Raw genomic sequence first — 13,289 nt, 5'->3', positions numbered from 1 at the left:
AAAATTAAAAAATAAATAAAGCACTTTATTTCCTAGGAGACCAATAAGACTCTTTAAGACTTAAAGCTGAAAGTCTTTATTCTACTGGTGTTTCTTCAGGCTAACCTTATACTTTAAAAATATGTTTGCTTTATCTTACTTCCTCTCCATCATGGCAGTGGCATCTTATGAAAGCCTAAGTGCCATGGGAAAGCTGTATCCTTCCCTCCCCCAGTTTTCAATCTCTATAAAAACTTTGCAGCCAAGTTCTGAATTGACCAGAAGGGCAAGAATTCCTCATTTAGAAACATGTGCCTAAACTGTAGTCCATAAAGCAGGAACTCACTTAGCATGCAACTGATTTTAAGTGTTCCCATTCTTAATCCTTCTGGAAAATACCAGTCCTACTGCTCTCTAAAAAGATAAAGGGAATTTGGAGGGTCTGTCTGTGTCTGGCCTCTCACAGATAAACAAGGGGAGTGCCTGTGATCTTAACTAAGTTATATGAGAAAGGGTGGGTCATTGCAGTAAGCCCTTTTCTGAAACACGAAAGGGTTAGAAGCTTCAGGCAAAACTCAACATTGTCAATGCCAAGTATAGAAAATACTTAATGAATACTAGGATATGGAAGGAAGTCTAAAGAGTTGATGGTGGTTAAAACAAAGTTTTTACAACTGTGATTGCTTTTCTACAGATGAGGTTTAATTTCTAAACACTTCATAGTACTAGACTGCCAAATTACAAATAGTGGCTTTAAGGTCTCACTTGTACTGATCCTAGGGAAAAGAGATCTTTTTTAAAGACAAAGATACCTGGAAAAAATAAATTATGCTTATAAATAATGAAAAAAAGTTAGACCACACATTGTTTCTGTTTTTTAAGCAGTGCCTCATGCTGTCTAAAACCAAAAGATTACTAAGAAACTAGTCTTTTTCACACATATCAGAGGTTTGCTTCTATGACAGTATCAGAAGACTTTTTGCTTTACAGTGAATACCAAGTACTACATGATACACCCAAACTACAAATTATTAGTGACATTAAAAAAAAAAATTCTTGCTACTCAAAACAAGATGCTTAAACACCAATACTACAGAATTTCTTGTTTAAAAAGGAGATTATCACTCCTGGCACCTACAGAAAGTTACCTTTCTCAACATGGAGAATATTAAGCCCTAATGCCCTAAAAAGTTATTCTTTATCTGGAACGAATGACCTTCTTTTCTATGAATCTAGAATGGTACTAGTTATACGCCATTATAAGAAAAATTGAGAAACATCACTTAAATCATCTTCTGTGTTCTGTGGTTCTAATGAGGAGCCCCAGTTAAGAAAGGCTGGTTAAAAGAATGAAACTTCATAAACAATTGCTCATTTGGTCTCATGGGGAGGGAGGAGTTAATCACATTTTAACTTTGGAGCCATCAATTATTCTAAGCTCCAGAAATAGTCAACTATTAAATATACCTTAAAGGTTAGAATTATACTTTACTTTCACACAGGATAGGTTTAGGTTTACCATTTAACTTAGTTGATGATACACAGACTATTCATGGTGAAAAACAAAGTTTAGCCCAATCTATTAAACACGAATTGCTGATGAATAAATCAATAAAAACCTTAGTGTTCAAGAGAAGATGATGTAAGGAACAGAGCAAAGGAAAAAAATTCAAGAGACATGGATTCAAGTCCCCGCTCTTCCATTTACTAACTATATGGGTTTTAATGACTAAATGGGCAGGAGATTTAACCAAGATAAGCTTCAATTTCTTTACCTATAAATTGAGTTACCCCTGGCTGGTCACTAGCACTAATATTCTTGGACTCTATGATTGGCAGTAAAAGATGGCTATAACAGAATAGTTCAAATATTCTAACCCATTATCTCGATAAGTCACTAAAAAGTCCCAGAAATTCCAGGATTTGTACATCCAGAGACATATTTAAGACTGTGCCACCACTCACTGTTAGGTTACAATATCTAATATTTGGTAACCAAAAAATGGTTACTATTAACAAATGCTTATCAATAAGTGCTTCAGACTCTTGGTGTTTGGTGATTTAATATTCTCAGTTTCAACTGTTTATGAATAACCTCAGAAAGAGCTCCAGCATGGAAGCATTTGTAATACTGCTAATGCACAACACTGAACCAAACACCCCAAGGCTGAAGAAGTGAGTCACTAGGTACTAAGTGTGTCTAACCTCACTCAGCTAAATTACCCAGCATCTTTGTCCTCTCCTCTGCAACAACTCTTGTAAAGTGACAAGTGATTCTGCCCTAAATTTTTTTAGTTGAGCTGAAAAGAAAGCCAGATGCTGATGAAAGCAGTAGAACGAAAATGGATATGACTAAGAAAAAGATGGCTCTTGGCCAGAAAATAGAACTTTTAGGTAAATGAAAGAATAAGTGAAATTAAATGTGATACTGGTGCTAAGAATTCAGTGTCCCAAAATGCAACTCCTGTGAATGTCCAAAGACTTCACAATGTAATTACATTCACAGTGTAATGCTCTTACACTGGTGCCCAAGCTGTTGCATCTTTTTAAAAACACACATTCCTGGGTACCATTCCACAATTTAGGAGCTAATACCATCAGTTCAACTAAAGTTCGGGAATCCCTTTCTACCACGAAACTGAGAGAGCACACTAGGGCAAGAACCACATTAGAGTTCATCAATCGATTAAAACTGCTTCCATTTCTTTCTTTAACTCTTTTAAATGAGGTTATCTGTTCCCTTTTTTATTCTTTAAAGTAAAATCCTTTAGTAAATATTATAGCAGCATTTGAATAGGAAGACCCTGTTTATTATCTTTATATAACGAATCTTTCATTCTTGATATTTCATGCTTCCTAAATAAATTTTGGCATTTGTCCATCTCTCAAAACAAATGCCTATTCTATATCCCATAAGCTACTTAAACAAATTAACACTCCAACTCTTTTTGTAGGTAACTAAACAAATTTAGATACTACAAAAGTCAGTGGCACATAAGAGGAGAAACAGTAAAACAAGGTAAGGAACAGCTGACGAGTAAAGAAATTCACAGAACGAGCCAACAGTTATAAATTCAATGTGCTATCTACACAAAATGTTTTAAATAAGTGATGATTAAATAAGTGAGCATGACCTGTTTAATTTCTTAGAAAGAAGTTCCACAGGATCATGTCTTCAAAATCAAGTATTTTTATCATACCATAATTGGGTTGGTCTGGCAGTGCAGTTTGTGCAACTAGATCTTTATTATGACGCAGAAACAATATTGTGTTTCTCAGAGTGAGTGCATGATCAAAGTATCTCTGTGCTTCTCCTTCACCAGTGCTCTGAACCTAAACCAAGAGAAAACAAATTTTGCAACAAAAACCACTCTCATGCCATTCATTCTCGTATATAACCATACAGTAGAGATATTAAGATATTTAAAATCAATAAATCAAAAATTTGCCCAGGCGATTTTGAAACAAATGTTAACCCCAATCGGGGTTGGGCTTCCATGTGCCTATACCTTTGAAGATGACAGAAATTACCCCAGCAAGTAAAACCAACAACTTCAGCAACGAAGTAATGCTGAATTGTACCATTATACGTTGTATGTTCCATATATGATTCAAATAAGGTGCTTTAAAAACTCCAAGATCTATATATTCTGTTTCATCCAGAAAAGTACTCTAATCCATGGTCACCAATTATGCCACTATCTTATCACCCTGTTCACAACTTTGCAAGGAACAATGGCATACGTGATTCAACATAGCTGTTCAACATTGCTGAACATACAGCTTAAAATCACTCAACAAGGATTCACTGAGTCCCTATTATGTGCTATGACCTCTCTAGGATGTAAGGAGAGAGTGGTGGACAAAACTCCTGCCTTCACTGGGTTTACATGTGTGCTCTTCTGACACTGAGTCAGTCACCTGTTTAATATGTAAAAACATACACATTCCAGAAACAACACAAAAAACAGAAGGAAAGGTCTACAGGGGGAAATAACGAAATTAGACTTGCATGAAATTAATAAGATCAACTGATTAATCAAGATGAAGCTTAAAAAATAGCTAAGAAACTATTTTTAAAAACTAAACTTCAGGGCTTCCCTGGTGGCGCAGTGGTTGAGAGTCCGCCTGCTGATGTAGGGGACACAGGTTCGTGCCCCGGTCCGGGATGATCCCACATGCCGCGGAGCGGCTGGGCCCGTGAGCCATGGCCGCTGAGCCTGCGCATCCGGAGCCTGTGCTCCACAACGGGAGAGGCCACAACAGTGAGAGGCCTGCGTACCGCAAAAACAAACAAACAAAAAACTAAACTAAACTTCAGACTAAAGGGCTTTCCCAAGAATGACTATGTGGTAAAAAAGAATACAGATATATAAAGTGTAAAATGGATCTTCCAATTTGCTATACATGATAAAACACTAGTTGAGGTGAGAAAAATAAAAATCAGGAAAACACGTTAAAATGTGCTAAATATAAAAAATTTACTGGCAAAAGATGATACACAATAAGATATAGGGTTAAACAAGATATTAAAAGTATTGAGGAAATAATAAAAATATAAAGATAAAAGTTAAAGAGACAAATTAATAACAAGGATCATCTCAGGCACTAAAAAAGTAAAAATCCTATGGAGAAGGGGGAGTGGAAAAAAATGTTATGGTAAGTCTTTTTTCTGAGATGTAAAGGAAGTATAAAATCATAAAAAATTCTCTAAACATACATGAGTTCATCACTAAAGCACAAAAGTTACCAAAATTATTAGTCAAAGAATAGATTAGGCACACAAACTGCTTGCATAAACAAGTGCAGAGGGCAGAATAAAATATCCAGGGAATGAAAAACACCAAAAGGGCAATCAAGATTTAGAGCTAAGGAAAACTAGGTTGTATTCATGAGGAAAAAGACAGTTAAGAACAAATATGGCTGAAGTCTTCAAGATGCTAAAAGCGGTAGTGAGAGTGGACATAAACACGATACCCAGGGACAGACACTGTTCCAGATTTAAGATAAGTGGAACAAAAACTTCAAATAAAATTGCTTAAGAGTAGATCTTAGAGTCATACTGAAAAAAAAAGTTAAAGGCTACCTTAGAAAAGTGTAATTTAAAAAATTACACATAGACTTAAGATTTCTTCATTTTATCAAATTATGCTAACAGCTTAGATGAGGTAGACAAATCACTGTTTTTAAATCACAAAATTCATTCATCCGCTCAATATGTTTAAGCCTAAATGCCTGCCACGGTATTACAGTGCGAATGAGGTAGCAGTGAACAAGAACATACGAAAAATCTACATAATCAATAACTGATGTTTTATCAAGCAAGAGAAGATTCCAAATGCCTTGACATCCCATAATAAGCTATCTAGATTTACCTTTTCTAGTTCTATAAGAAAGCTGTCCAGAGACTCATCTGAGAGTTTGCCAACTTCGAACATTGTGACTGCATGGCTTTTCAAGTTCTGCAATAAAGAAACAAAAACAAAACTAAAATGTACCTTATTTGAGCCTATTATTAATAAGTTGTAGTTTTCCCTTAGATTTATATTACGCTTTCCAATACATTTAAACTTAAGGGTGGGTGAGGAGCTGATTTTTCTAATAACAAAAGTAGCCCTCACTAAAAAGTTCCGACATTCCTCTAAGGAATATAAGACAAAGGCAGCTGCATTTTTCCGGAAAAAATCTAGTACTTAAAAAAAGATATAAAAGCACTGAATTATTTTACATCTAATCTTTATTTTAAATATTTTTGTATTTAAACAAGAATCTGACTTACTGGTGAAAGGTTTCCCATCATTAAAAAGGCAGTAAGAGTTGAGTCAAACAGGAATGCAATACGCTTTGTATATCCTGTAGACAAACTCAAACTGCTTATACTGGCTGTGTCTGTTGGGGGGGAAAAAATCATAGTTTAAAAATCAAGTAAGTGAAAACTGTTCTTTGCTTATCATTTGGAATGAGAAAGTATTTCATTTCAGCTTCATTTAATAATCAGAAAGTACATAATATAGGCAACACTGTAGTCACAAGAGGTCCCAATCCTACCTATCTCCAACAGAGATAAAAAAAGTTAAAGTTCAAAAAAAAAATTTTTTTTAAAGGCACTCACTTTTGTAGTAAATATTTTGAAAACCAGTAATAAACCAAGACTTGATCACTGTCAGATCAATAAGACTATCTAGCCTAACCTCTACAGACAAGTCACCTGGCTCAGGTAACAGAGCTACTTAGGGTAGGAGCAGAAGCCCATGTTGTGTGCCCCTCTCCCCTCCCAACACAAAACCATGTGCAGCGTGCAGCCCGCTTGTCCACTATGCTTTGCCTCCCTCTGTGCTTAGCCCAAGCAATGGCCTTCCTGTACTCGCCAGCTGGCACGCTCTTATTCATTCTCAATCCAAAAATCATCTTCTCCATGAAGGCTCCTAAACCTCTCTAGGCAGAAAGAGGGCTCTTCCTCTTTGTGCTCCACAAGCACCATAATGCTTCTCACACTGTGGTGGTTTTTATGGTTATACTCTCCAGACTTAGTTTTTGGAAGGAAACTACCATATTCTTGTCAATTTTATACCCCTAAGATCTACCACAAGGTCCAACATATGGGTAAGTACTCAAAAGACTACTTTTGAATGACTGAAATCCAGAACAAACCACAAAATAATTGTAAGCCTGGAGAGTTTATGAGTGTATGTGCAGACGCATGGCTTATCTACAGACAGACTCAAACTGAGTTACTGCTAACCTGGATCTTCTTGACTATTTGTATCAGTGTCAGTAGCCGATGAAGCTTCTTGTACAGGACTCCTACTTTCCCCGCCATCCCATGATAGGAGCATCTTTTGTGGATCTAAAGTACTCCTATTAATGAAGAATACATTCACTTTTTAAAAATCATATAAATGATCATATATAAAAACAGCTACTGAAGTCAGTACTTAAATTATGAACATCCACCTAAATCCACTCTTACATTCAAGCCCCAAATTGAGACACAGTCCCAAAATACTCTGCACACACAGAAAAGGTTCTTAACTAAACCCATGGATAGGCTTCAGGAAATTTGAGAATGTTTAAAAATTATATGTAAAATATTGTATGAGTTTTTCTCTGGGGAAAGCATTTTAGTTTTCATCAAATTCTAAAAAAGATTACCACACACACGAGATTAACCACCACTAATATATATATGGTTCACCTCACTTGACAGGTTGAATAAGTAAAATTTTTGTATGTAAAGCAATGCTTTTTTCAAAAAGAAAATCTCCTACTAAATAAATGAGTTACTTTAATCTGTTTACGGATGGAACATTCTTCCACGATGAATGAAGTTGATCCAAATTTATTACTTGTCCCTTCTTATGGGCAAACCCCAATCGGCAGTACATTGACACAGCATTCTGAAAGGAATATAAAGGAAATGAACATCTGAAATAAACTAGACTTCAGAATGTTTGTAGAGAAAAAACTATTACGGACTATGCTTACAGTGAGCCTCAAACATTTTCATCCCGTAACTAGAAGAAAAAATTTTCAGTAGGCCTAGTCTTCCCCTAAAGTCTTCACATATGTAGGAGAGGGAATGCTCCCAACTGTCTGGCCTGGTCCTCCCTAGATCCATCCCCAAAGAAGCGGAAGTTGTTGCTTATCTGACTTCATTACAAGATACTGTGACTTCACTACAAGACACTGGTCAGGCTGCTTTCTTGTGGGCACAGACGTGTGAGTACAGCTTTCACTCCCTGGGATGGAATACTGGTTCAGGGTTCTTATTTTGCTCTTCTCTATCTTTGTAAGCACCCCGACTGTGCACACTTCCTCTGACAGCTAATAAGAATCTCACTGCTTCCGTTTCTCAGTATCAAGACAAAAATCTATAATCCATTCAGTATTCCTATCACAAGTGAAGAGAGTATAAAAATTACATACCTTAACCAGGGATAGGTCTATCTCAAGAACATTTGCAAGCTGGAAAATAAAATTTTTTAAATATTTTACATTCTAAGAATCATAAGCATATTACACAGTTGTAATAGACAATTTGACCATAATCAGAAAAATTTAAATTATTAATAACTGAGTCTGAATAAATTTTGTAATCAGAATTTTTTCGTTCCATATCTCTAAGACACTTAGAGGAGTACAAATCCAGGCAGTGACCATAACAACTGAATTACTTAGCCTTTAATTTCGTCTCATTCAAAATAAAAAAAAATTTCCAGATCAGTCAACTGTCTACAATGCTTTTATTATAAAGTCATATAAAGTTATTTAACCCATTCATAAGCTATTAACTAAAAAAATTTTAATATACATATGCAGGAAGTAACTTAAGAATAGTGAACTTAAGTATATTAATGGTCCAAGATCTAACCATGGGTGGACTTTGAAAATATTTTAATTATATCATTAAATAATTTTATCTACTTTACACAAACTTATTTTATAATCTTGAGGTTAAGTTTTTTCATAAGATGCTATCATACTTACCTCTGCAACATTAGTATGCTCATCTATTGAAACAAATATCTTATAGAGTAGAGTTTCAAAATAATCACCTTGCACTCGATTCATTACAAAACCTTCAAGAGGAGGAACTAAAATAAACAAAATAGACTTTTCTCAGTGACATAATTTTATAAAACAAGAAAGTTTAATTCAAACATCTAATTGAAAAGAGACCTCCAACTTAGGGACTGAATTCAGCTTTTGATTCATTTTACCAACTCCATAGCAAGTTTTCCTAAAACTCCCAAAGTAAGGTCATATGCAACGCTGTCTACACAGAGTGGACTCTTATGGCAGAGCATAAATCCTACAAAGAGTAATTTCATCCCCATGGACCTCTCAGCATTACTGAGGCAGAGAAGTGCTAGAGGCATGGATTTGGTAGAATGGCAGGGGCGCCGGTGCTGCTCCAGAATGGGGAGGCCTGCCAAGGGTGTGTTTCTGATGCATCTAGGGCAGCAGGTGGCTGGTCTAAAGCAGAGAAGCAAGAACTGCAAGTCACCATGCTACCCAAAACCAGGTGGACAGAAGGTATTGGCTCTCTGCCCTCCACATCATCCCTGCTCCATCCTGAGAAAAGGGGAAATTCATCTGCGTGACTGCCACATTTATCACTGGTATAATTTGCTCTTTGGGGCTTTCTATTCTGTAACCTCCTCGATGGGAAGAGGGTCAAGACCTTCTGCACAAGAGGCTGCCCGATCGATGCTCCCCACCTGTTTATTCATACTCACTTCTCTCCATCTCTTTGGTCCAGATGCTCTAACCCACTTTACTAGAATGCTCTGCCTGGCCAACAATAAAGAGGCACTATGCTTTCCTTTGCCATTCTCCCCTGTGGGCACACTTCCCCTGAAAACATCGTGGGAAGAAGGCGTGTGCCTAGGCCATAGCAGGATTTAGGTGTTCCTGTGTCCTCTAACCCTAACACCACCTAACTTCACCCAAAACCTAAATTATTCCCAACAGAGAGATATAAGACAAAATTCAGGTGGTCAAAATGAAGGCACTGTGAAGAACCACAATGTATACATGAGGATAGGCTATCTACTTTACAGCTCTGGCTCATGTCATTTTTTGATTTAGTGCTACCCATATTTCCAATCATCCAAGGACTGTTAAGGATCAAAGGTTTCTTTTTAGAAATATTTTAGTAATCCCATTTTTTTAATATAATTCTTTTCCTACACTCTCAGCTGTGTGAATACGAAGTGTAAACGTTTACTGAATGCTTACTAAGTGCCAGACTATACTACTAGCTACTTTATATATACAATTTCACTTAATCCTCTTAATGTTAAGAGTTGTTCAAAACTATACCCTATCTTAGAGATGAAGAAACAAGGCACTGGGCTTCCCTGGTGGCGCAGTGGTTGAGAGTCCGCCTGCCGATGCAGGGGACATGGGTTCGTGCCCCTGTCCGGGAAGATCCCACATGCCGCGGAGCGGCTAGGCCCGTGAGCCATGGCCGCTAAGCCTACGCGTCCGGAGGCTGTGCTCCGCAACGGGAGAGGCCACAACAGTGAGAGGCTCGCGTACCGCACAAAAAAAAAAAAACAAGGCACTAAAAGGTTAGAAATACACAATTTACATCTAGGCAAAAAGAATGAGGCAACTCTACATAAAGAGATATGGAATAGTATCAATATATAATTAAAAAAGCAAAGTATGAGCTGGATACACCACCTGCGTAAGAATAAAACCACACAAAAAAGGATATATACATATATGCCTATGTGCATAGTATGTTTTTGGAAGAATATACAGGAAACTTAGTGGCGGCTGAGAAAGGAACTGACTGGTTAGGGGCAGGCATGGGAATCAGACTTTTTATACTCTTCTGTAAATTTAGTATTTTATAATCATAATTACTGCCTACTCAAAAAATACATTAATAAAAATAAAGAAAAATACCTGGAAATAGCAAAAAAAAGTTATAGAAAAAAAAAGACAAGGAAGGCCTGGCCATAAACACATGGTAACACAAATAAAAAATAGAGGTCAGGACACACTAGACTATGATAACCTGATATGAGGGAGTAGTGCTGTGAAAAGCCCCCATTGTTAACAGTAAGGTCCCTGGGGTTTTGTGACACTTCATATTTGATTACACAATATCTTAGAATGGTAAAAGATATCACAAACAAGAATAATACCTAAAAGATATGATGGAAAACACACTTATAATACATAACCTTAAGATAACAAGTGCTTCTATAAATTGCTAAGAAATCTAATCTAGAGGAAAAAAAAAGCCAAGGATGTGTCCAAGAATGTTAACCACATCACCACTGAGGCAAAAAGTAAATAAATAAAATAAAAAAGAATAAAATATTTAAAAAAGGAAATGATCTAAACAACCAGCAATAGGGAAATGGTTTACTAAATTGAAATATACAAAGGTCTTTTTTTTTTTTTAAACATCTTTATTGGGGTATAATTGTTTTACAATGGTGTGTTAGTTTCTGCTTTATAACAAAGTGTTATACATATACATGTGTTCCCATATGTCTTCCCTCTTGCGTCTCCCTCCCTCCCACTCTCCCTATCCCACCCCTCCAGGCTGTCACAAAGCACCGAGCTAATATCCCTGTGCCATGTGGCTGCTTCCCACTAGCTATCTACCTTACTACGTTTGTTAGTGTGTATATGACCATGACTCTCTCTCGCCCTGTCAAAGCTCACCCTTCCCCCTCCCCATATCTTCAAGTCCGTTCTCCAGCAGGTCTGCGTCTTTATTCCTGTCTTACCCCTAGGTTCTTCATGACATTTTTTTTTTAAATTCCATATATATGTGTTAGCATATGGTATTTGTCTTTTTCTTTCTGACTTACTTCACTCTGTATGACAGACTCTAGGTCTATCCATCTCATTACAAATAGCTCAATTTCGTTTCTTTTTAAGGCTGAGTAATATTCCATTGTATATATGTGCCACATCTTCTTTATCCATTCATCCGATGATGGGCACTTAGGTTGTTTCCATCTCCAGGCTATTGTAAATAGAGCTGCAATGAACATTTTGGTACATGACTCTTTTTGAATTTTGGTTTTCTCAGGGTATATGCCCAGTAGTGGGATTGCTGGGTCATATGGTAATTCTATTTGTAGTTTTTTAAGGAACCTCCATACTGTTCTCCACAGTGGCTGTACCAATTCACATTCCCACCAGCAGTGCAAGAGTGTTCCCTTTTCTCCACACCCTCTCCAGCATTTATTGTTTCTAGATTTTTTGATGATGGCCATCCTGACAGGTGTGAGATGAAATATACAAGATGAAATATACAAGGGTCTTAATATTGATTTAACTTGGGGAGGTGGGTGAGGAGGAAGAGATAAAGATAAAAAAGATGGTAGTGACATGAAAATATAAGACACAGATATGTCAGGTAAAAATGAAGAACAAGGACTTCCCTGGTGGTTCAGTGGTTAAGAATCCACCTGCCAATGCAGGGGACACGGGTTCAAGCCCTGGTCCAGGAAGATCCCACATGTTGCAGAGCAACTAAGTCCATGCACCACAACTACTGAGCCTGTGCTCTAGAGCCCGTGAGCCACAACTACTGAGCCCGTGTGCTACAACTACTGAAGCCTGCGTGCCTAGAGCCCATGCTCCACAACAAAGAGAAGCCACCACAATGAGAAGCCCACACTCCGCAACCACGAGTAGCCCCTGCTCGCCGCAACTAGAGAAAGTCCACGCGCAGAAACGAAGACCCAACGCAGCCATAAATAAACAAACAAATAAATAAATAATGTAAAATGAAGAACATATAATTGTATGATATTACTGAATATAAGTAGAAACTTATGCACTGAACAAGGTTTAAAAGGTGACATAAATGCATAAAAACACTGGTTTGATTTAGGATTGTGAGAAATTTACCTCAGATTTCTGCTATTTTAATACAGTGCTTCCATGAACAGAAGATAAAAATGAAAGGAATTCAACTAAAACCACCTCAGTGAGTTGCAACGTAATGAGGAAGTAATGTTTTTCTTTGAAAAATTCTAACATCAAAGATCCCAGAATGATATGTGTCTAACTTAACAGGGTGACACACAGTGCCCAGCACCTAGTAGCCATTCAAAAAACAATGAGAAATATTAGCACATATTTACCTGCTATACAACTGTCATCAGATATTGGTACATCCAGATAAATAAATCCTTTGTTATATAAACCTACAGAAGCAAAAGTATCTTGTTTTAGATGAACCAGTAAACACTGTAATTTAAAAAAATAAAATAAAAACTTTATTCCTGATTTTCTGTAAAGATTCTTACAACTTAATGGTATAAGAAAAGGAAAAAAGAAAGATAGAAGAAAAAAAAATTACATCAAAGCTTTCAAATCTTGGTTTCCCTCAAATGCTCAGAACTGCAAAATTTTTCTTATGATTCATTTGTATAAATTTCTAATCTATGTGACTAATTATAGCCACACTGGAAAACAATGGACTAAGGTCACGTTTCAAACAATAACATTCCTTAGGAAATATTACTGTTCTTACCTAATTGATAAATAATTGCTATAAATTGCTGATGGCTTAAAATAATTTTTTATGTTGACGAAAGACCATTTCTACTAACCACTTACTATGTACTACATTGTAATCTAGTGATCCAGAGAGCTGAGGGCCTGCATCAATGATCTTATCAATAGCGCATTTCTCGGGCAAAGTGCATATCTAGGAAAAGCAAAATATTTTCAATTAGGTCCTGTCCAAATTAACTAACTGGTAAGTTTCCTGAAATCTATTCATGTTTAAACCAATGATTATAAGTCATTAGTTGAATGAACTA

General features: G+C 36.6%; 1 protein-coding gene across 1 annotated transcript in view; it reads right to left on the bottom strand.

Annotated features, from left to right (window-relative positions):
* Nucleotides 1–13,289, bottom strand: part of FAM91A1 (family with sequence similarity 91 member A1) — a 46,658-nt gene that overhangs the window by 21,114 nt on the left and 12,255 nt on the right. Inside the window, 9 exon segments of the mRNA XM_032610334.1 lie at nt 3,180–3,312; nt 5,355–5,441; nt 5,759–5,868; nt 6,722–6,837; nt 7,264–7,376; nt 7,906–7,944; nt 8,467–8,573; nt 12,606–12,668; nt 13,084–13,174. Coding sequence (XP_032466225.1) covers nt 3,180–3,312; nt 5,355–5,441; nt 5,759–5,868; nt 6,722–6,837; nt 7,264–7,376; nt 7,906–7,944; nt 8,467–8,573; nt 12,606–12,668; nt 13,084–13,174 — 859 coding nt within the window.

The sequence above is a fragment of the Phocoena sinus genome, chromosome 17, assembly GCF_008692025.1.
Source record: "Phocoena sinus isolate mPhoSin1 chromosome 17, mPhoSin1.pri, whole genome shotgun sequence".
Classification (NCBI taxonomy): Eukaryota; Metazoa; Chordata; class Mammalia; order Artiodactyla; family Phocoenidae; genus Phocoena; species Phocoena sinus.
Note: the sequence above shows the minus strand (reverse complement) of the source record. Positions and strands in the feature narration are given on the sequence as shown.